Below are 22690 nucleotides of genomic sequence, written 5' to 3'. Positions count from 1 at the left end.
TAATCTTGTACAATTTATTATATTATTAATTAATTGATTAATTACATTAATCCTTACACAATATTTTTGATGTGTTCCTATACTAAAAATGTTCATTACTATTCCAGGTATCACCCGAGGTGGTCGGAGGTGGACGAGGAGGAGGACGAGCTGGACGAGGAGGAGGACCAGGTGGACGAGGAGCAGGCGGGGTGGGTCGTGGGAGAGGACCTCTCCTCTCCTCAGAGGAGGGGAGGGGGAGGGGCAGGGAAGGGGGAGAGGTGGGCAGGGAGGGTGACGGGACGGGACGGGAAGGGAAGGGAAGGGAAGGGAAGGGGAGGGGTGGGAGGCGGGGAGGGGGCGGGAGGGGGGCGGGCGGGAGGGGGGCGGGCGGGAGGGAGGGAGGGTGGGAGGGAGGGAGGGAGGGCGGGAGGGAGGGAGGGTGGGAGAGAGTGGAGGACGGATGTCGATACGAGCCCGTTAGAGTTAATAAAGCAGTACACCCCCCCCTCTGGCGCCCGCCCGCCCGCCCACCCTCCCTCCCACCCTCCCTCCCTCCGGCCCACCCTCCCTCCCTCCCTCCCGCCCCCACCCCTTCCCTTCCCTTCCCTTCCCTTCCCTTCCCGTCCCGTCCCCCTCCCCGCCCACCTCTCCCCCTTCCCTGCCCCTTCCCCTCCCCTCCTCTAAGGAGAGGAGAGGTCCTCTCCCACGACCCACCCCGCCTCCTCCTCGTCCACCTCGTCCTCCTCCTCGTCCACCTGGTCCTCCTCCTCGTCCAGCTCGTCCTCCTCCTCGTCCACCTCCGACCACCTCGGGTGATACCTGGAATAGTAAGGAATATTTTTAGTATAGGAACACATCAAAAGTATTGTGTAAGGATTAATGTAATTATTCAATCAATTAATAATATAATAAAATGTACAAGATTATTCATAGCTACTGAATATGTGCTTGCACGAAAAATGAATTGAAATAATATATTGTGAACGTGACAAGTTTGTAATATTTCAGATGAAATATAATTACAATTGCCATCAAATATTATAAAAGTGTTTTACTCACCCAGTACAAATCCTCGTCCTCCTCGTCCTCCTCCTCGTCCACCTCCGACCACCTTCAACCATCTCGGGTTATACCTCGAATACTAATAAATATTTTCAGCGTGAGAACAAATCAAAAATAATGTGTAAGGTTTGACATAATTTTTTCATCGACATATTTTACCAAAAAGATTATGAGAAGATTGTAAAGTTACAGAAATTTCACTAGCGCACCGACAGCTACTGAATTTGGGCTTGCGCGGAAAACGAATTAAAATAATTTATTGTAAACGTGAACCAGGAACCACGGAGCGCTTATCCTGGAAGTCGAGAAATTTTATTAGCGGACTGACAGGTACCGAATTTGGGGTTGCGCGAAAAACGAATTGAAATAATTTATTGTAAACGTGAACCAGGAACCACGGAGCGCTTATCCTGAAGGTCGAGAAATTTTATGAGCGGACTGACAGCTACCGAATTTGGGGTTGCGCGAAAAACGAATTGAAATAATTTATTGTAAACGTGAACCAGGAACCACGGAGCGCTTATCCTGGAAGTCGAGAAATTTTATTAGCGCACCGACAGCTACTGAATTTGGGATTGCGCGAAAAACGAATTGAAATAATTTATTGTAAACGTGAACCAGGAACCACGGAGCGCTTATCCTGGAAGTCGAGAAATTTTATTAGCGGACTGACAGCTACTGAATTTGGGATTGCGCGAAAAACGAATTGAAATAATTTATTGTAAACAGGAACCAGGAACCACGGAGCGCTTATCCTGGAAGTCGAGAAATTTTATTAGCGGACTGACAGCTACCGAATTTGGGGTTGCGCGAAAAACGAATTGAAATAATTTATTGTAAACGTGAACCAGGAACCACGGAGCGCTTATCCTGGAAGTCGAGAAATTTTATTAGCGGACTGACAGGTACCGAATTTGGGGTTGCGCGAAAAACGAATTGAAATAATTTATTGTAAACGTGAACCAGGAACCACGGAGCGCTTATCCTGGAAGTCGAGAAATTTTATTAGCGGACTGACAGGTACCGAATTTGGGGTTGCGCGAAAAACGAATTGAAATAATTTATTGTAAACGTGAACCAGGAACCACGGAGCGCTTATCCTGGAAGTCGAGAAATTTTATTAGCGGACTGACAGCTACTGAATTTGGGATTGCGCGAAAAACGAATTGAAATAATTTATTGTAAACAGGAACCAGGAACCACGGAGCGCTTATCCTGGAAGTCGAGAAATTTTATTAGCGGACTGACAGCTACCGAATTTGGGGTTGCGCGAAAAACGAATTGAAATAATTTATTGTAAACGTGAACCAGGAACCACGGAGCGCTTATCCTGGAAGTCGAGAAATTTTATTAGCGGACTGACAGGTACCGAATTTGGGGTTACGCGAAAAACGAATTGAAATAATTTATTGTAAACATGAACCAGGAACCACGGAGCGCTTATCCTGGAAGTCGAGAAATTTTATTAGCGCACCGACAGCTACTGAATTTGGGATTGCGCGAAAAACGAATTGAAATAATTTATTGTAAACGTGAACCAGGAACCACGGAGCGCTTATCCTGGAAGTCGAGAAATTTTATTAGCGGACTGACAGGTACCGAATTTGGGGTTGCGCGAAAAACGAATTGAAATAATTTATTGTAAACGTGAACCAGGAACCACGGAGCGCTTATCCTGGAAGTCGAGAAATTTTATTAGCGGACTGACAGCTACTGAATTTGGGATTGCGCGAAAAACGAATTGAAATAATTTATTGTAAACAGGAACCAGGAACCACGGAGCGCTTATCCTGGAAGTCGAGAAATTTTATTAGCGGACTGACAGCTACCGAATTTGGGGTTGCGCGAAAAACGAATTGAAATAATTTATTGTAAACGTGAACCAGGAACCACGGAGCGCTTATCCTGGAAGTCGAGAAATTTTATTAGCGGACTGACAGCTACCGAATTTGGGGTTGCGCGAAAAACGAATTGAAATAATTTATTGTAAACGTGAACCAGGAACCACGGAGCGCTTATCCTGGAAGTCGAGAAATTTTATTAGCGGACTGACAGGTACCGAATTTGGGGTTGCGCGAAAAACGAATTGAAATAATTTATTGTAAACATGAACGAGGAACCACGGAGCGCTTATCCTGGAAGTCGAGAAATTTTATTAGCGGACTGACAGCTACCGAATTTGGGGTTGCGCGAAAAACGAATTGAAATAATTTATTGTAAATGTGAACCTGGAACCACGGAGCGCTTATCCTGGAAGTCGAGTTTCACCGCGTAGCGGACCTGAAGCGCGGGATCTGGGAGGTTGAGAACCCGGTACTCGAAGTTTGCGGAGCGCGACTCTCAACCGTCCGCTCTACTGCGCGGTTGTTACCAGACTGAGGAACTCGGCTGGCCGATTTTAGATTGGTGACGTCACTTTCCGAACATCCGAAAATTCAAACTTTGGTTTCGAACTGTAATACTAGGTATGATGATGCATGATGTATGATGTATGATGTATGATGTATGATGTATGATGTATGATGTATGATGATTTTAGTGTTCACATTTCATACAAGAAATACACACTTTATCTGTCCTGCCGATTCCAGACTCAAGCGGCCACGCCCTTCGATGGTCAGCCGTTGACTGAAGATGTATCCTTCAGTTAACGGGTCAGCTGATAACGCTGCCGTTCTGCGACAGTTGGATGATGAAAAATTTTGCTCGTATCTTCCAAATGTGTGTTAAAATACTCTCGAAGTGTTAAGAAGCTTCGTTCTGTCTCTCCCTATCACCTTTTTAGGTCTTTAAATCACTACGCAGCGTTAAATACTGTCTCATATACGAAACATCCATTTCATCTCGTTCAAAATTGGCGCATCCGTGATGTATTACAGTTACTCTGAATTTTTTTCCATCCGAATACTTTTCGAAAAACAATTTTGCTTCTCTACCCAACGTAGATACTTCACTCTCGACTAGCTAGAACAGCGTTTTGATTATATGCCTACGAAAATTCAAGATCGAGAGAGCAAATGAAAAGTTGTTGGAATAATTATGAATACTAATGTTATGGAATACATCGAGCGCGCATCGAATATAATCCCATTTCGAAGTGAATAATTCTTCTCTTCTCATATAATAGCTAATCTAGTAATATAGGTAAATAGGATGGTTGGAGGTGTTCGGAAATGGTAGGACATTTCAAAAGTTAAAGTCGACGATGATCCGGTGCATCAATTTTATCGTTACAGATTTTCTTTCCCCATGAGGCATAGAGTATTCAACAACGATAATGCAGTCCGTAAAATTCATCATTTATCTCTGTCTGAAAAGCTAATTCGCAAGGCGTGGTATTCTAGATATGTCAAAACTAAGCTGGCGGCACGTGTTTGCATTGTTAGAAAAATACCCGTACTCTACGTACACTGTTTCTAATCTTTTGCTACGTTTGGTTTAATCCCCATGCTTCCACAGCACGAATAGTCGGAAATGTTTTTGATTATCCATAGTAAAATAAAAGAAGTAACAAAGCTTAATTTTATTGTTAAAGCTCTAATGAATACATCAAACTGCGCTCGAATTCATTTATTATTTGCACATGACCTCTGTATATTTGATAAGTTATTTCTAAATACATTGAAACATATGTGTTTATAATGAAATATCATGCAATGGGCTGTGTAAACTATAAACTATAATTTCTATCAAATAGCTGCTTTTATGTGAACAGGGCTTTGAGACTCAGTTAAGTTGGATCTTGATTTTTGCCATCGTATGTAGGACATTGGGTTACAAGAACAAATGCGAATTACGAAGAACTCCGTATTAGAGATGAGGATATTTTAGTTCAAGTATACCTATACAACGAAATCCGTATGTGAATATACTACAACCTCTGTGTTTGTTGTAAAAATCTAGTTTTAAATATATATATATATATATATATACATATACACGTATATACACATGCATATGTATACATATACATGTACACACATAAATGTACATAAATAATTGCCAAGAAATTAGAAACACTCACAACTTGTCGCAAATAGAGTAAAACGTAAGGTTAATAATATACAAATTACACAAGCGCACCATAAAACGTGGCAAGGGTAATCCTAGTGCAGTGATTGTATAAACTGAAGAAATATACATTTACATATACGTGATATAAAATAATAGTCTAGAAAAGAGTATTTAGAGAGCTTATCTAATTCCGATCTTGTCACAATAGATCATTAACATAATCAATATACAGTTAAAGCTGTATTAGCTACATTAACAATTAGAGATAATATTTTTTAGCCATATTTGTAGTTATTTAATTTCTTGTACAACAATTTTTCAAATTTCACCGCAAAATGCCCAACGAGTTCTCGTAGTGCGAATACAAGTCCAATTACCTTACAGATGGCATTACATTGATTTTTGCCTTCTCGCGTCGAGTCATAAATGCAGAAAAATCTCAATGAGAGCTTATTTCTATAAGATTTATTGTAGTGCTATATGAAAGCACAATGGCAAGTAGAGAGGAGCAATCTGCATTTTAATAAATCTTTTCTTCTTTATACGTAGCACAGCGATGTCACGTCGGAGGATATGTACTAGTGGATCACTAGATGGGGCACAGAACTGAAACATAATTATGTTGAAAATCTTCAGCATCTTTTACAGAAAGTAGGTACGTTGCCAGACCTTATATACCAACAATGAATATTCATAGAGGCTATATTCATAAATACTTACAAAAGTAAGCTAATATTTTACCCGCAATTGCTTATTACTGATAACTTGATATGATTATAATTTGGTTTATTACGGTTTACTTATTTTCAGACAATCCTGAAGTTGTATTCCAAGTTTTTCTAAAGATTCATAGCCTGAATAACATTACGAACTTCAACCTCATGATAATAACGGGACCGTGAAATATACAAGTGTTTATCTCGCACGGATTCAAGACAAGGTGAAAGAAATCAACCCACCTTTCAATATGTAGTCCGTTAATAATGTGGGCACCGTTGGACTATCCTCATTAATAGCCTTCAATACTGAAAACAAAAACATATTATTAATTTCGAATGAAGTTATTAAGTAATTGTTGGTACTGTTACCAAGAACTTGTAAAACTTACTCTTAATGAGGACTTGTAAAGCTTGATCATCAGGAGGGCCACTGTCCACGTGATAAGGTATCACTGTTGTCAAATACTGTAAATTTTCAATATAATTTTGTCTGGTTAGAAACGTATCTCATAGGTCTAACAAGATTGACAAAATACTAATCAGACTTTGCTCGTAAATCTAAGATGCCTACCTTGGAATCTTGTATGGATCTATGCTGCGGCAAAGGGCTATTACTATTTTGTATTTGGTTTCTCTTCTTCGTCACCCTACCCTACCCTAACCTACCCCCCCCCCCCCCCCGCACCCTGCTGCTATTACCACTGCCACTCCTATTTCTACACCTACTCCTGATCCTACTCCTACTTCTACTCCTGATACTACTTCTTCACCTGATCCCACACCTTTTCCTGATTCTACAGCTGATCCTATACCAACTCCTGATTCTATTCCTGATCCTACACTTACTCCTGATCCTACTCCTGATCCTTCTTCTATTCGTACTTCTACTTCTACTCCCACTCCTACTCCTACTCCTACTCCCGATCCTACTTCTACTCCTACTGCCATTCCTGATCCTACTTCATCAAATATTATAATGATGTTAAACTCACCGAGCACAAACCCTCGTCCTCCTTGTCCACCGTGTTCTCCTCGTCTTCCTCGTCCTCCTCCTCGTCCAGCTCGACCGCCTCCATCCACCGCTAACCACCTCGGGTCATACCTGGAATAATGATAAATATTCTCAGTATAGGAAAGAATCAAAAATATTGTGTGAGGATTAATATAATTAATTAATTGATTAATAATAGAATAAATTTTATTCGCGCATTGATAGCTACTGAATATGCGCTTGCGCGAAAAATGATATGAACTAATTTGATATAAATATGACAAGTTTGAAATATTTTAGATAAAATATAATTATAATTGCCATCAAGTATTATAAAAGTGTTTTACTCACCGAGCACAAATCCTCGTCCACCTCGTCCACCTTCATCTCCTTGTCTTCCTCGTCCTTCTTCTTGTCCACCTCCGACCACCTCCAACCACCGTCAACCACCACCAACGACCACCACTAACCACCTTGGATTACACCTAGAATAGTAATAAATATTTTTAGCATAAAAAGACATCAAAAATAATGTGTCACGATTAATACAATTACTTGAAAAATTAATAATATAATAAATTTTATTAGCGCATTTATAGTTACTGAATTTGTGCTTGCGCAGAAAATGAATTGAAATAATTTGTTGTAAACATGACAAGTTTGAAAAATTTCAAATACAATAGAAGTACAATTGCCATTAAATATTGTCAAAATCGTGAACTCACCGAGCACAAATCCTCGTCTTCCTCGTCCACCTGGTTCTCCTCGTCCTTCGCGTCCTCCTCCTTGTCCACTTCGGGTCATACCTCCTTTTTCCTGGATGTCAAAATCCACAAGGTGGAAAACCAGGACAGTCAGAACTAGGAAAAATTAGTCCTGAAGGTCAAAAGTCACCAGGTCAAGGACGTGGACAGCCAGAACTTTGGAGCTCATGTCCCTGATGTCTAGTTTCACCAGGTAGTGGACCTGGAGCGCAGAAACTACGTAGCGCTCGTCCTGGAACTCGAGTTACACGAGAAAGCGGACTCGGGGTGCAGGACCCAGGAGGTAAAGAACACGGTACTCGAAATCTGCGGAGCGCGATTCTCTCACGTCCGCTCTACTGCGCGTTTGTTTCCAGACTGAGGAATTCGGCTAGCTGATTTTAGATCGATGACGTCAAGAGAAAGAAAATTTGGAGTGACGTCACTTTCTGAACATCCGACATCCAAACTTTGGTTCGAACTTCAATACTATGTATGATATGATGTGTGATGTACGATGTATGATGTATGATGTATGATTATATGATATGTCTTTACATTCCAGACAAGAAATACGCACTTTATCTTCCTTGCCGATTCCATACTCAAGCGGCTAGGCCCTTCGATGATCAGCCTTTGACTAAAGATATATTCTTCAGTTAACGGGTCAGCTGATAACGCTGCCGTTTTGCGACAGTTGGATGATAAAAATTTTTGCTCGTACCATTCAAACGTGCGTTACAATACACTTGAAGTTTCCAGCAGTTTCGTTCCATCTTTCCGTATCGAAAAAAAAATCGCACGCAATCACCTTTTTAGGTCTTTAAATCAGGACACTGCGTTAAATACTGTCTCATGTACGGAGCATCCATTTCATCTCGATCAAAATTAGCGCATCCGTGATGTGTTACAGTTACTCTGAATTTTTTTCCATACGAACACTTTTAGAAAAACAATTCTGCTTCTCTCCCTAACGTAGATACTTCACTTGCGACTAGCTAAAACAGCGTTTCGATTCTATGCCTACAAAAATTCGAGATCGAGAGAGCAAATGAAAAGTTGTTGGACTAATTATGAATATTAATGTTATGGATTACATCGAGCGCGTGTCGAATAGAATCCCATTTCGAAATGAATAATTCTTCCATCGTTTTCATGAGCGTCTTTTCACCGTCGACGGTACAACGCTGCCGCGTCAATTTGACGCCCGGGATAACCCAGCCTAATGCGAATAATTGCATGATATTCCGACTTGGTAAACGGTATCGGAATCATTACACTGCATCATCACTTCAATAATACTAATTGTCAATTACGGTCAAATTAGTCAGTCTGGAATTTTACCGTTGTTGAAGATACATTTGAACGGACGTACCTACGAATCATTTGTGCAAGCTAGAGTCCCAATTTTTACAATTTACTGGACAGTGAATTCGCAATCGGAAGTACCTATTTACCGTTATTTTCTTGATCGGACCCGAAATTCAACTATTGATTGCTTAAAATGTTATTATGGTAAAAAATTCAATCTCACGTTTGTCAACTACGACCATGATGATTTCGGAAATGCGGAATTTGAACCCCCTCGTGCAGTATCATATATTTTATAACGGGTATTTTATCAAAGAGATTTTACCCAAGTTTTTACATTCCGAGGAATCGTTCCTAAATGATAATCAATTAATCAGATTAGATCGTCTAGATTTAAATCAAAATTATTGGAGACCAGGCTTTGCTTTGAATTAATTTGTCAAATTGTAAATCAGCTATTGACTATTCGTAGCAACGTTAAATTTTATTTTATCGCAACATCAGCCTGCGACGTGGAGATTGATTTTTAAGTTTAAATTTATTAAATACCATACCGTACTATATTTCGTACAATAAGTAGTAATAATATTTATTAATATAATATATTTATATAACCGTGTATATTAACATAATGTGGTAATAACAAAACGTGTATGTTTTCAGATGTTGTGTGGTTGTTTTTTCGTAATTTTTAGCGTGTATTCGATGGAGGGTTTGAACATTTTCAATGAAATTCGTAATATTATTGATAATTTGTAAATATAAGTCATTAATATCCGGCCAATTCGGCGAAGGTGGAGTCCATCTCGTCGGCCAACGACTTGTATCTGTCCTTGTTGATTCCAAGTTCGTCTGTAACGAGATAAACATTATTTCATTAAATAAATAACATCCGTTACTCTGACAACCGCACATAATTTCCAATATTACTAAGAAGTTTTGCACAACGACAAGCGACAATCGTCCGCTTCCATCTTTGAATCTAACGGCAATGAGACATGATTTGATTTGTGCTAAACTTTTTTCGCTTCATTCACAGATTTCATCTCCCAGTAATCGTTGTCACATGTCATAACACTGCGTTCGGCGAGGATTTATAAACGTGGATTACATATCGTGATAGCAATGCATCACGTGAATTCGATCTAATTTCGGTGATTCGTATGGCATAAATCCTACGGGGATCAATCTGGTCATCAAACCTCTAGTACCTTCTATGTCTAGGTAAATTCGAAGGAAGTAAAGAATTAAAGAAGTAAAACAACAAGCATCGTCAGTAGTACAGGTCACGACGCTGTACGCGTAACTGCGTTAGTAAAAAATGTTAGAAGGGGAATACCGTCGCTTTTTAATGAAGAAAATAAAAAAACTAAAAACGTCAATTATCGCTAAAGCTACAGGGAGCAAAAGTACCTGGGCCTGCGACTGCAGATGTAGCGAAGCTATAAAAAGCTATGTCGTGTTAACAATATTGAAAGTGTATATCGTGTATATTTTCACGGTTGGAGTCGTCTCCTGTCATGGTGACGTATTGTGTAAAGACCGAGTGTTTTACCGATCGATTTAATACGGCACTTGGTAACAGATCGAGTCACGAAATTAAACTAATCTCAACTAACTATATTTCATGAATTATTATCAATCGTCTAATTGTCAGTCAGGAAAAAATCGTCGCAGTAACAGCGATATCAGCGTGTAAGGTCAACGTGATCAGAACTGGAAATCGTTCATAGTGAATTAGTCTTAACCATTAATGAAATTTAAAAAAATATATAATTAAGAGGTAAAATGACGTACTACAATTATTTTTTTTTTTTCATTTTGCTTTTTCTACCCGAACACTAAAAATAAACTGCAAAAACGCGTTTCAAGTTGTATACAGCGGAAGACAAGTAAACGTGTTTGGTGTCTGGGAAGCGATTTCAGGAATCGGTCTACTGCATTGTGTACGTGTTATTTAGTAGGCACTAAGTTCAGCAAACGTCGAGTCCAAGTCGTCGCAAATTGCTTTGTGTTTCTCCTTCTCGTGGAACAAATCGTCTGCAACGAGAAACGACGGAATTCGTTAAAATCCGTCGATATTCGGAACCGCTGTACCGTTATCGGATTTCCCGACAATTTACCAGTGCAAAAGAAACATTGTTCGAAAAAATAAACGATAAAAAAGAAAACGGCTGAAGCACGAATTGTGATCATCGGTTAAGAAATAAAACATGTTTCGGAAGAGATTAATCTGTATTACTGGACTCTTGGTAAATAGGACTGTCATCAAAAAGCTACAATCGACAACTGACACGAACAAAAGCACGGTAATAAAGCACGGCGAAATGCGCCATCTGCACAAATGAAACGGCGCTTGCCCAATTGCATCGTTATTCGAAGCTTTACACATATGCAATATATACGCATGTGTGTAAATACGTATATGCTCAAAAGATACGATTCACGGCTTTAAATATAATTATTCGCTGTTCATAGACACGAAAGTGAAGGTTAGTATTAGCTGTAATGAAAAATTATGTAAACAGTGATAATAAACAGAGAAATGATTGTTACTAATGGACGCGACGAAATCTCTCAGAGTTGAGAAGTGAAAACTTGATGAAAAAATGTTTTATCCAGGAGTGTTCAACGTCACTTGAAAACAAGATCAAAAATTGTTCTGAAACGACGCGATTGTCCTTTAATGGAGATTTGACATTTCATTGAAAGCGGTCGCAAACATTGTTCGAAAAAACTGAAATAAATGTATGACAACTTTCGTTCGGTGATTTGACGTTTTCATTGAAAAATCACAGCGACCTGACAACAGTGAATCATAAAAAAAATTCGAATTCATTTCAGAAAACGTACCTTCAAGCCTGTCAACCTCCTTCTGGAGCTTCTTGACGGTCTTCTCGGCGAATTCTGCACGAGCTTCGGCCTCCTTTAGCTTGACAGTCAAGGTCTTGAGCTGGCGCTTGAATTCCTCGACTCGTTGGTTGGCCTGTCAATAAAAGAGTTACACTTTGGTCACGACTCGTCGCATAAATTTTGAGAGATAAGGATCGCTTTGAAACGAGAAAAGAAAGAAACTGCAGCCCTCGACCGCTTCACATTGTTAGTAGTTACCTTTTCTTCGGACACTTCCAAGGATTTCAAGCTGTTGCCGACAACCTTGAGTTCCTCCTCAAGCTCCATGATCTTGCTGTGAGTAAAAACTTGTCATTATTACACGTCGGTATTAAATAAGTTTCCAAAACTATCCCGTCGGAAGTCACCCGGTTCTCCGGGTATAAAACATTACTCTGTTCACGTTGTACTTACGCTTCTCCGGACTTGACACGGTCCTCGGCTACCTCAAGCTCGTCTTCAACGAAGGCCAGCTTGCGGGATACCTCGTCGGACTTTCCGTCAGCGTCCTCAGCAAGGAGACGAGCCTCCTTCAGCTGGTTCGTGAGCTGGTCCATCCTCTCCTCATCCTGCTGACTGCGGTTCTCCAATACTTTGCACATACTGAAACGAGGAACGCGAGACCAGTCGATGAGTTTAGCCGTGACCCATTGAATCACGAGAATTTAACTTAGATTTTAGCTGCAATTACCGGCTCGACTCATCAGCCGCCTGGGAAGCTTCGGTCAGTTTCGTCGTCGCGGTACCCAGACGCTCCTCAGAGCGTTCCAAGTCCTCTTCAATCAGCTGGACTTTCCTGTTCAAAGCAGCCACCTCGGACTCAGCCTGAAATCGACAGTCACAGTTTCAATAGACGGAATCACCTTCGGAATCATCGGCCACGTTGTCTCACATATATTGTGATTTCTCTATCAATTGGGCCATTTTTCCATGGATCACTTGACAATATTATACTTGTTCCATTCCATTAAAGCGAAACATCCTTTCATTTTCATTTTCAAACATTATTACTCGACGAGAGTTTCGGAGGAAGTAGTTAAATAATTGCTAATATCACATCTTCAACTGGATATTTCTAAGGGTTGAAAAAAACAGAAATTCTAGGATTTTGAATTTGCTAAAACAACACGATCTTCTCGCAATCCTCGGTTGAAAAAACTCTAAGAAACTTGAACAAAGTTACGGCTACAAAGGCATAACAATAAGTCAATGAAGAAAGCCCCATGAACGTGTAGAGGTGTAAACTTACGTTGGTAAGGGACTTTTCACGCTCCTCAAGATCCTTGTTAGCCTGCTCCAAGTTCTGCTTGTTGGCTACAAGGTCGGCCTCGACCTGCTGCAGCTTCTTTTGCAGGTCGTTGACTTCCTCGAGGACTTTGTCCGCGCGGAGGTTTGCCTCTTTGGCCTGTCCCTCGCAGGTGTCGGCTTTGTCCTGCGCGTTGTCCTTCTCAAGCTTCATCGCTTGCATCTTCTTCTTAATCGCGTCCATGGTGGCGGCTTTTTATTTGCGACTTTCCTCACGTAACAATAACAACCGCTGGAACATCAATCGGCATTTGGTTAGTGCAATTTCGCATCTTCTTATCGTCGTATTCTACCATAACTATCGACTCGGGTCGAGTTGGTTTTTGTATCTGCTTATTTTTGTATTTACATTAGAAGCATCTACTTGTTCATCATTTCTGCCGCGCTAATAGGCGAACCTTGAAGTTTCAAAGCTAGACGATCTTACGGCGAACGACTAAAATAACATTTCCAACGGAATATGATAGCTGCTTGCAAATGGAATCCTGCAGAGCAATCAAAGCTGCACGCTTATAAAGAGATTGATGCCTCTAGACCTTGACGTCTATGGAAGTACAATTTCATTTCATTTGGATTATGCAGTGTAATTATTAGCCACATGTTTCATGCATTCGAACAAGTGTGAACTGGGCCAAGATGGTTGTAAAATTCGTGAAAATTTCATCTGATTATAACGGCAACAAAATTGTTTCCACACTTTTTACGAGTAAACCAATCACACGTTAAACATTGCTCACACTACATCAGGTATCGATTGCTAATACGAAAAGTAAAACATTCCTGACAGTTATTTATTAAACATTTATAGAATCGTTACAGAAAAAGAACAATCAACCTCCGTACGCTTACGTGATAATAAATATCCAAGTCATGTTTCCAACGAATATACCGCAAAGCTCGGTGCGAATGGTTATATGCAAGGGTCAAAGAGCAAAGGCGAAGAGGTGAAAATGGGTCGAGAATGTCGTCGTGGAATGAAAACATTGTTTAAATAGCCCGGCAGCCTTGAAAGTGAGAACCAAAATGGCCGCCGAGGCGAGAGTAGTCAGTGAGCAAATAACGCCTGACCCATGCCGACGTGACCATCGGCAAAGGGGGGTATTTATTTCCCTTGTTTTGTAGAAGCGTGTATAGGATGATATTCGACCGGTCGACGTATAATGCCGGAGCGCTCAGAATGCCATCATAGAAAACGGCGTCTACGGAAATAGCTGTGGAGAGGCCGGTCTATAAATACGACTCAACGTCGGCTGACGCCAAGCGTCTGTATCCCAGAGGATCGGGCTTTACTTGGCTGCCAACTCCGACCGACATCCGATCTAACTGCGTGGCGTATTTATAGAATTTACGAAACTGCGAAACCACTGCGATTTCAATAATAATCTACCCACTACCTATGCCCACCTTAGAAATTTTTTTTCATGCGATCGATCAAACGCCCCGGCTGAAGCGAGAAATTAGTCATAGATCTTGGCGATCGGTTTTAGTATTGATCGTTTGATTCAGATTTTTTGAACGATTTAATTCACATCGCGGTTTATAAAATCCATGGGAAACTGTCGACTGGTTTTCACTGTCTTTTCCTCGCTCTGTTCGGAGTCTGAGAATTCGTTTTATAATCTCGGATAAACGTGCAACAGAGAAAAAGAAGCTGATTTTCGATTGAAAAATAAAATAAAGATCGGAAACTATATTAAGATAGGATGACGAGTAGCCCGCAGACCCACGTATTCAGAGGGGTTGGAATTTTTGTTCATTATTTAATAAACGGACGTTCTACGGGGACCAACATCGATCAAATAACACAAAGCTCAATTCACCAAAACTTGTATTTTAAATACTATAATTACACATTCGACAAATTCTTATACATATTATTATATATTAGCATTCTCATCGTAAGGAGTAGTGTTACGTAAGATACAATGTGTGTAAAAGTACCGCGAAACATTACCGTAGAAAACAATTTACACCATAGAAAAATAAATGCAGATTTAAAAAAAAAATTAATAAAACCGGTACAAATACAAAAACTAACGGGGTGACAATAATTGCACGTAATTTGACAAGGATTGTTTGTGTGGGTTCAGCGGATTTTTTTTTTTTTTTCAAACAGGTGTGTTACGGTATGTTATGGTGTTAATTGCTACTTACGACATTACGCAACAATGCAAGTCAAAAGAAGTAAGCCCTTGAAGCATAAGCGAATCGATGTTAATATTGCGGTGCCTAAAGCGTCCTCGAAGATTATTTTCATCTCCGTCGCGGACGTCCATTTTGCGATAGCTGTGTTTTTTTTTTTTTTTCTTTCTTTCTTTCTTTCTATCATTCGCCAAGCACGTCTCCTGCAAGAATTCAGGTGTCACAAGAAGTATATTATTCAATTCCTCAATTAACTTGAACGATGGTCAATTTCGGTTGTAGTCTGGTTTTTTTTTTTTTTTTTTTTAATTTATTTTTACTGTTTCTTTTATTATTATTATTAAACCGGCACATTCACTCGTTGTCAGACACATTTTCGTATCTCTTTCGCTCTCTCTCTCTCTCTCACCTTAAAAATGATAGGTAAAAAAAAAAATGATCGACAAACTTGGTAGATCGTTTGTACAACGCTGCGTAATATTCTGCAAAGCTTTTCGTTCTTATACCTTCGACGTATAAAAACGCACACCAAACTTCTAAAATATTTAATGTTAGGGCTGAATGGAAAACCACGAAAGGGGTGTTAAGCACTTACCTACCCGAGCGAGTAGAGCGACGCGAGTCGAGTGCCGTCGGGACGCCCGTCAGCGTCGCGTTCCGAAAACTTGCGGGTGGGGAACCCAAAAATGGCGAGCAGCCAGCCTCGTTCCCCGCGTTTCCCGAAGCCCAGCGAAGCCCAGCGAAAAGCTCCCCGGCAGACAGAAAGAAGCAAGGATTTTCAACCATCGTATAATCCCTTCACGAATACCGTGTACGCGGTTATCGAGAGCTTCGCGATACGCTTAAATTAGCGTGCTTTTATAAATTCTCGCTTGTATTCGCGACCCCCGTTAACGTACACTGTGTAAACAAAATACGATCCGGGTGTCATATTCGAATTCTTTGGCATGTAGAAACTGTGTCAAATATTGCACTCCACGGGCTACGCGATTTAACGTTTGTTCGATTCAGTAGCACTCTGCGTCGCAGAAAGTGACGTCATATCGAAAATAAATTCACGTTTCAACACATCGGATTTGATACTAATAACTGTTAGAGTCTGTCAAGAGTCGAAACCGATTTTATCGACACGCTATCGAGAATTACAAATCACCCAAGAAATTTGGTCGCAAAAAATTGACAAGTACCAACTTAAGTTGTATTCAATTATAAAAGTCTATTGTTGGAGTATTTTTGGCTCTGCGTTGACTCGTTGGAACTAAAAAAAAAAAAGTATCGAAGCTTGCGCGAGATTAAGCTAAAACGATCAGCTGGTTTTTCGTTCCGACGCCATATTGCTCACGCAAGCTAGTCGACTACAATTTAGTCGCTAGAAATTACGTACTCGTGTGTAAAATATTTGGTCAAGTCGTTCATTTTCCACTTTCTCAAAACATCACTTTGAGTCGATACAGATCATTGACCTGTTCATTTACAGCAGCGGCATTGTTTACAAATGATGTTAATCAAATTCACTAATTTTCTCACAACGAAGTACATTGTATATGCTCGGGTTGTTAAATAATGGCACCTGTGATGCGTGAAAAAATTGGCGCATAACTCTGATACCGTGGCACTCTTGGCTATATCTGTAAACTGGGTCTTTGGCACGCCTTGGCATGATATTCCGACAGTCGTCGGCTTTACATTTGAATAACAGTTGTTGAAGATAAAAAAAAAAATGAAAAAAAAAGATAAAAAAAAAAACCAGAATATAACTAAAGCCAATGTCCGTGAGAAAATACCCGAATATTCGACGACCGAGTTACTCTTCCTTACTTCATCGCTGTTCACATTAATAACACCTCGTGAATGCGATATAATCTAAGATCGTCAGAGCAGCTGTTAGAGTTCGTGTGGCTATAAGTGACGTACGCATCGAACACGGGAGACGGTGTAAGATCCTTTAATACATTCCCTGGGGTAATTTGTCGCTGTAAATCTTAATAAATTTTGTCGAAAATTAGAATTATTCGAGTATGATTTTTTTGGAATTTCTCTCTAACGTTCCGAGTTGAACTTTAAATTTTTTCCCCGTACTTACATGCCAAGGATTTTCTCGCGTCTTTATTGAAAGTCCTTTGATTTCTCGAAAACTAAATTTCCTCTACCTCGATGAAGAAAACTATCTTTATGGTCATGGATTGAAACGGTAGACTTTCATTATAAAAGGGGGCGGAGTGACTTAATTAAAAATAATCTCCACGGAGAGAAAGAGATGTATTCTGTGAGAAAAAATGATAGCAAAGCTCACATTACCAATTCATACATTCAAGTTACATCGTCCATAACGAAATCCTGCGATCAAGACATGACCTTGCAGTTAATAATAGATATTTTGATAGGGCAAAAATACCGAGACGTCGGGTAGGTCGACGGGCTGAAACCGAGGAAGAAGGGATGACGTCAAAATCAGCTGATGAGCCGCGTCGAAAAGAGCATACAAACCTTGTTCAAGTCTTCAAAAAATTCCGTCACTCAGATTCCAAGCTTTTTCCTAACTGTATGTGACAGTACGAACCTATAATTATTTTCCTAACTGCACGCATCCCGTTTCTCTGATTTATGATACCTTATACCACGAATTAATAACAAATTTCAGTTATAAATCAGGAAAATTCTAAGCCCATGTTTCCGACGCCTCTGAGCAGTTTACTGATCAGACGACGATTAAACTTGTAGTAAACGATACGAGCAATCCTTTTGGTGCCTAATTTTTTATTGTAGATTGCAGATACGTATAATTCACTGCAACTTGGTGAAAAACGGAAGTTCTTTTTTAGCATTTTATCCTCCTAGCGTAGTGGATAAACATTGTTTTATTTTCAACCCGTACGCAGTAAACGGATCGGAAACTGAAAATAAACAAAGCATATTTCTGTCGGACTACGTCTTCATACTTTTCAATGAACTATCAATTTCCGTCTATTCGATATGTATGTGTGGACCAAGTTCACGAGCAGGGTCGAAAATATTATATATACCAGGTTGAATTCGACACCTACTTCGATGCAATTTCCTGTCATCAACTGCCCTGCAGCTACAGAATTTTCTTCTAACCGGGATTTAGCGACGTTGGAAAACCCCGTGAATAGAACGAGTATTTTTTATCATTTTTCAGGGATAATTTTATAACTCTGAATCTCTTGAGGCCTAGAGTGACTCGACGATGCGAATACTGCCGATGATGATACTGATGTTGCAGAACAAATTTAGCGAAAAAATTGGATGAACCCCGATTCCACACCGACGTTACAGGACGCCAAAAATAATCGGAAGAATTGTATTGGACACGAGATTTGTTGAACACAAACCGATTCAATCCCAACCCTTTTGGACACCAGCGATTTTGCGGGCACACCCACATTGGGCCCCGAAGATTGAATAATCGTATTCAAATGCTCGATCAAAACCAAAATTCTTCAACTTGGGAAAGTAATGACGAAGTTCCATTTTCAGACCGATTGCCGAACACGAAAGATTCTTCTCTTTGAACTTTGAAAAAGCGACTTCAGCATTACATTTTCCAGGTCTGACAAATTTTGGTTCTAATCGAAATTTTGGTTCGGGGTCCGATAGGGCCGTGTCAGTAACACCGCTATTGTCCGATAAATCTCGCGTCCAATACAGTTTCAGATTATTTGTAGTGTGCAATAACGCTGGTGTCCAAACGAGCTTTTCTCGAAAAACTAAGGGACCTGGGTACCGCTCTTTCAGTTATGCGAAACTTGAATGAATCGTCATCGCCGCATTTCCGGTAGATCGAATCATGCCATCTTCTAATTTTGCAAATACAGGCTGCAAGCTCGTCGCGAAGAAGTGTAATCAAAGTTGAAGTCGGACCTGGAATTGGGCCAAAAATAACCAACGTAGTGACATCACCGACGCCCCAGTCTTCTTGACTAAAAAAAAAAAAAGTTCACGTATCCCAAGAATAGGAAGCAGAAGAAACAGACGCTGGAGATTTATTTATACTGTTGTAAATATGTACGAGATACGTCAAAACTGCACAAATCGTAACATGACAATATGGCGGTAATTATTCAACATGTTTTTATTCGTTCACGCGTAGATACCTAAAACGCTGTTTCATTTTCAAGCTGCGTTAAATTTTGGTCAACTCGCTAACGAGATGATATCTTGAATAAAAAACAATCAATTCTCTGAAACAAGGCTGATCAGCTAAGTGTCAAAAAATTATTCCTACAAAGTTGAGAACGCATTTTTCTTTTAAATTGAATAATTATGGAGTGCAGAATATAAAATTCGAGAAACAAATAATTGATGAAGAAATAGACTCGCTGCAATTATTTGAAAACTATGACTGAATTTCACTGCAAATTGCTTACCAAGAAACTAACCGAACGATTCAAGCACAAAGTATCCAAATTTCTTCTTATGATTCCTAATGACTTCCTAAAGTAACCCAAACGCATTTTATGAAGAAAATGTGCAAGTATTGGAGAAAAGTGAATCGCTATCGCCATGATCGCGACAGCATGAACTTAACAGAAAGAATTAAACGGGACCAGGGATTAGGGTTATTAATTAAATGATCATTACTCGGGCAGATTGTCAATGAAAAAAGTATATTTCGTCTTTTAGACGCGGGGCTCACGCCTCGTACGTTTTTTAGTTGTTTCTTTTTTTTTTTTCTTTATATTCAATTTAATTTATTACTATGAATAATTATTACGTCCGTCTACCATTAGCACGAGCCAAGGCTTGCGAGATAGAATCATGTGATTTAACGATGATGATAATAACTTCGTTTATAGTTCAATAATAGCATAATAATGATAAAATAACAATGGCAACGACATTATGACAATAAGCGTTAAATTCTAAAGGTGGGGTAAGGTTGTCAATCGCCTAACGTGACGGAATCTTCCGAAACGCGTACTAATCGAAGTATTCAAATGTATAATCGAACTAGCCTCGACTCGTGCAGATGTACAAGCCGCAAGAATTTGAACAATGGATCATTTAAGAATAATCAGAATACAATATATGCTATATTATTTTCGCGAAATAGCCTGCACGAAAAAATCGATATCGTAAGCTTGTACAGCGTGCAATTTCTGACCGCAATTTCAATGCAAATCTTTCCGGTTTATCGCAGCAAACTTTTGAAAATCTCAAACGATCGTCCGACGCCTAATTCACTTTCGCTCGTATCAATTTTCCTTCTTCCCTTTCATCGAATTCCCGACAAAGTTTACAATATCAACGTGTAAATCCATCACACCTCCAATTATTATTATCATTACTACACACACGTGTAATAAAAAACCGTTATAAAAAGTAGGGCGTTCTCAGCTGGTGATGAAGACAATTTTCACATAATTTATATGATTTTACCTTACATAGATCACTATCGCTAAATACATCGTACGATGCGTTAAAATGACGTGTTTTTGCAACGTTAAATACGAATATCCAAAAGCTGTTGCGTTGACGTGTGTAACAAAGTTTACGTGAGTGCAATTGTATGATCGTCTGTAAAGACGACAAAATAAAAATTCACTTTTCACAACTGCGCGGCTAAGCTATGTAATATATCTTTTACGTAATGCATGTAAGAGCTAAAGCTAATAAGCGATGGTACAGTTATTTCGATTTTTTACGTGTCTTTCATCGTTTCTTTACCGTTTATTTATGAATATAACATAGAGGACCCTTCAATTTTTAATATGTGGTAAATACACATGTACAACGAAATTGTGACGGTTTTAGATCGGATGAATTCTAGGTCAAATAATCGAAAATTGAATAACCAAATCAAAACATTGTCGGACAGATTTGGCCTAAAAATAAAACCCAAGTTTTTATGTTCACTCTTCAATTCTTTTCAAATTTTCCAACGTCCATTCAACCACGGTACTTCGTGAAAATAACAGTAATTACGAAAGTTAATAGAGAACCGATTCTGCGGCATTGATGCTCTTTCTAACTTCTAGGCACAAAATGATGATCAAAATTAATGAACACAGGCATACCTACCACATTCGCAAGGCAATTATTACTTCTGTCCACACTATAATAACAGAAAGGACTTCAAACTGTAGCGTATTAATTTTATATCGTAGCAATATTTATTTCGTAAAGTATGAAGAAAGAAATCCAATGCGGACAAATAACAATCATACTTGTAGCACGAGGCAGCTATCTATCTATATATATATATATATTATATATATATATGCGCATATATGTATTTTATTACATAAAATTGAGACTGTCACGACTCGAGGCATTCAATCTTCGTTTTTATTAGAATAGGGTTCAAAGTAGAGTCGTTCCGCCATAGATATAAATTTTGTACTCTGTTGTATGTGTATAATTATATAATTAAGCTTACACTCCCCTAATTTTTTTTATGTCTCTTGATATATTTTTTTTTGATGTTCTTCTACTTTTACTTCGTTGACCGAATTATTGCCTAAATAATTTGCGCTTTCGACCGGTACACTCGTTAGATAAGCTGAATACCTGTACAAGCAATTGGAACTAAAAGGCAATGACGCTGCGAAAAGGGTCGAGTGGTTTTACTTTTAAAAAATATTTACTGTACAGTTTGAGGCCCTTGCCACAAAATAACCTTCGTAAATAGCGTATATGACGTATAATTAAATAACCGCCAATGTAGACTATAGAGATAATTACGGGGAATATTTTCAATTTCAAAATTCAAATTCCCAATTATTTTCAGTACCATAATATTATAATATTATATACATCAACGATATCCGATCAAGCCCAAATTTTGTGTACGTAATATTATGTGGTACAGAGCTCGTGAAATCACATTTTATAATAATACGCAATCGGCACGAACACTTTTTACTTGCTTATTTAATTCGCGATGTTTCTTTTTTTGTTCAATTTTTGTTTTTTTTGTTTTTTGTTTTTTGAAAATGTTGATGCATGTGTTTCATTTTTTCATCCCTCGCTCCGTTTCGAATCAGCTATACCCATCATAGATACAACGATCAGCGAATTAGGTACATAATCAATTATGCGACCAGCATGTGGCAGTGTGATAATGGATTCATAGATTACGTATTTAATTACAATCTACATAATCGCTGGATCGTTCGACTCATACGGACATTTAACAACTAATAACCCGCCAGATCAGCAATCGTTTGGTCCATCTCGTCGGCAATCGCCTTGTACTTGCTTCTTTCGTTGAGCAGTTCATCTGCAATTTAAAAAATCAGCGGGTACGAGAGTTAGTGATTTGTTTGTTAGTACTGTTAATATACGAACACAAGCATAAGCATTTATCATCGAAATGTTAACATGGTTATTTATTCAACATGCATGTTATTACGGACGGCACAGCGTTTTCTGGAATATTTGTTAGCCTTGAGTGGGAAAGATAAAAAAAAATGTCATCAAATATTATTCCGATAATCCTAAAAGTCACAACGACGTTGATATTTTCGCGATTAATTGAAGGTACTATTTTTTTCTATTTTTTTTTT

At 39.2% G+C, this 22690-nt stretch overlaps 2 protein-coding genes and 2 long non-coding RNA genes across 7 annotated transcripts in view; all 4 read right to left on the bottom strand.

Moving 5' to 3' along the window:
* Nucleotides 1–1103: 1103 nt before the first annotated feature.
* Nucleotides 1104–7687, bottom strand: LOC124184999. Its single transcript, XR_006871310.1, has 3 exons — nucleotides 7494–7687; nucleotides 7120–7253; nucleotides 1104–1115 (listed from the first exon to the last, which is right to left on the bottom strand). It is a non-coding gene; the product is annotated as an uncharacterized LOC124184999 (long non-coding RNA).
* Nucleotides 5365–6223, bottom strand: LOC124184993. The gene is made up of 3 exons (XR_006871302.1): nucleotides 6167–6223; nucleotides 6018–6083; nucleotides 5365–5664 (listed from the first exon to the last, which is right to left on the bottom strand). It is a non-coding gene; the product is annotated as an uncharacterized LOC124184993 (long non-coding RNA).
* A 1654-nt stretch (nucleotides 7688–9341) lies between the features above and the next one.
* LOC124184955 (tropomyosin-1) overlaps nucleotides 9342–22690 on the bottom strand; it is a 21264-nt gene continuing 7915 nt past the window's right edge. The window contains exons 1-7 of one of the 2 annotated variants that reach the window (XM_046575226.1): nucleotides 15757–15788; nucleotides 12964–13251; nucleotides 12406–12539; nucleotides 12129–12317; nucleotides 11934–12009; nucleotides 11676–11808; nucleotides 9342–9674 (exon numbers count right to left, since the gene is read on the bottom strand). In XM_046575226.1, coding sequence (XP_046431182.1) covers nucleotides 9592–9674; nucleotides 11676–11808; nucleotides 11934–12009; nucleotides 12129–12317; nucleotides 12406–12539; nucleotides 12964–13203 — 855 coding nt within the window. In that variant the 5' untranslated portion in view covers nucleotides 13204–13251; nucleotides 15757–15788 and the 3' untranslated portion in view covers nucleotides 9342–9591. Of the gene's footprint in view, nucleotides 9675–10320; nucleotides 10863–11675; nucleotides 11809–11933; nucleotides 12010–12128; nucleotides 12318–12405; nucleotides 12540–12963; nucleotides 13252–15756; nucleotides 15789–22690 lie in introns of those variants that run through there. The other variant, XM_046575227.1, reaches the window with a different exon arrangement.
* LOC124184933 (tropomyosin Per a 7.0102) overlaps nucleotides 19805–22690 on the bottom strand; it is a 40674-nt gene continuing 37788 nt past the window's right edge. For all 3 annotated transcript variants that reach the window (XM_046575171.1, XM_046575162.1, XM_046575165.1), the window contains one exon: nucleotides 19805–22404. In XM_046575171.1, the coding sequence (XP_046431127.1) occupies nucleotides 22322–22404 (83 nt within the window). In that variant the 3' untranslated portion in view covers nucleotides 19805–22321. The remainder of the gene's footprint in view (nucleotides 22405–22690) is intronic.

The sequence above is a fragment of the Neodiprion fabricii genome, chromosome 6 (genome assembly GCF_021155785.1).
Source record: "Neodiprion fabricii isolate iyNeoFabr1 chromosome 6, iyNeoFabr1.1, whole genome shotgun sequence".
In the NCBI taxonomy this organism is placed as follows: domain Eukaryota; kingdom Metazoa; phylum Arthropoda; class Insecta; order Hymenoptera; family Diprionidae; genus Neodiprion; species Neodiprion fabricii.
Note: the sequence above shows the minus strand (reverse complement) of the source record. Positions and strands in the feature narration are given on the sequence as shown.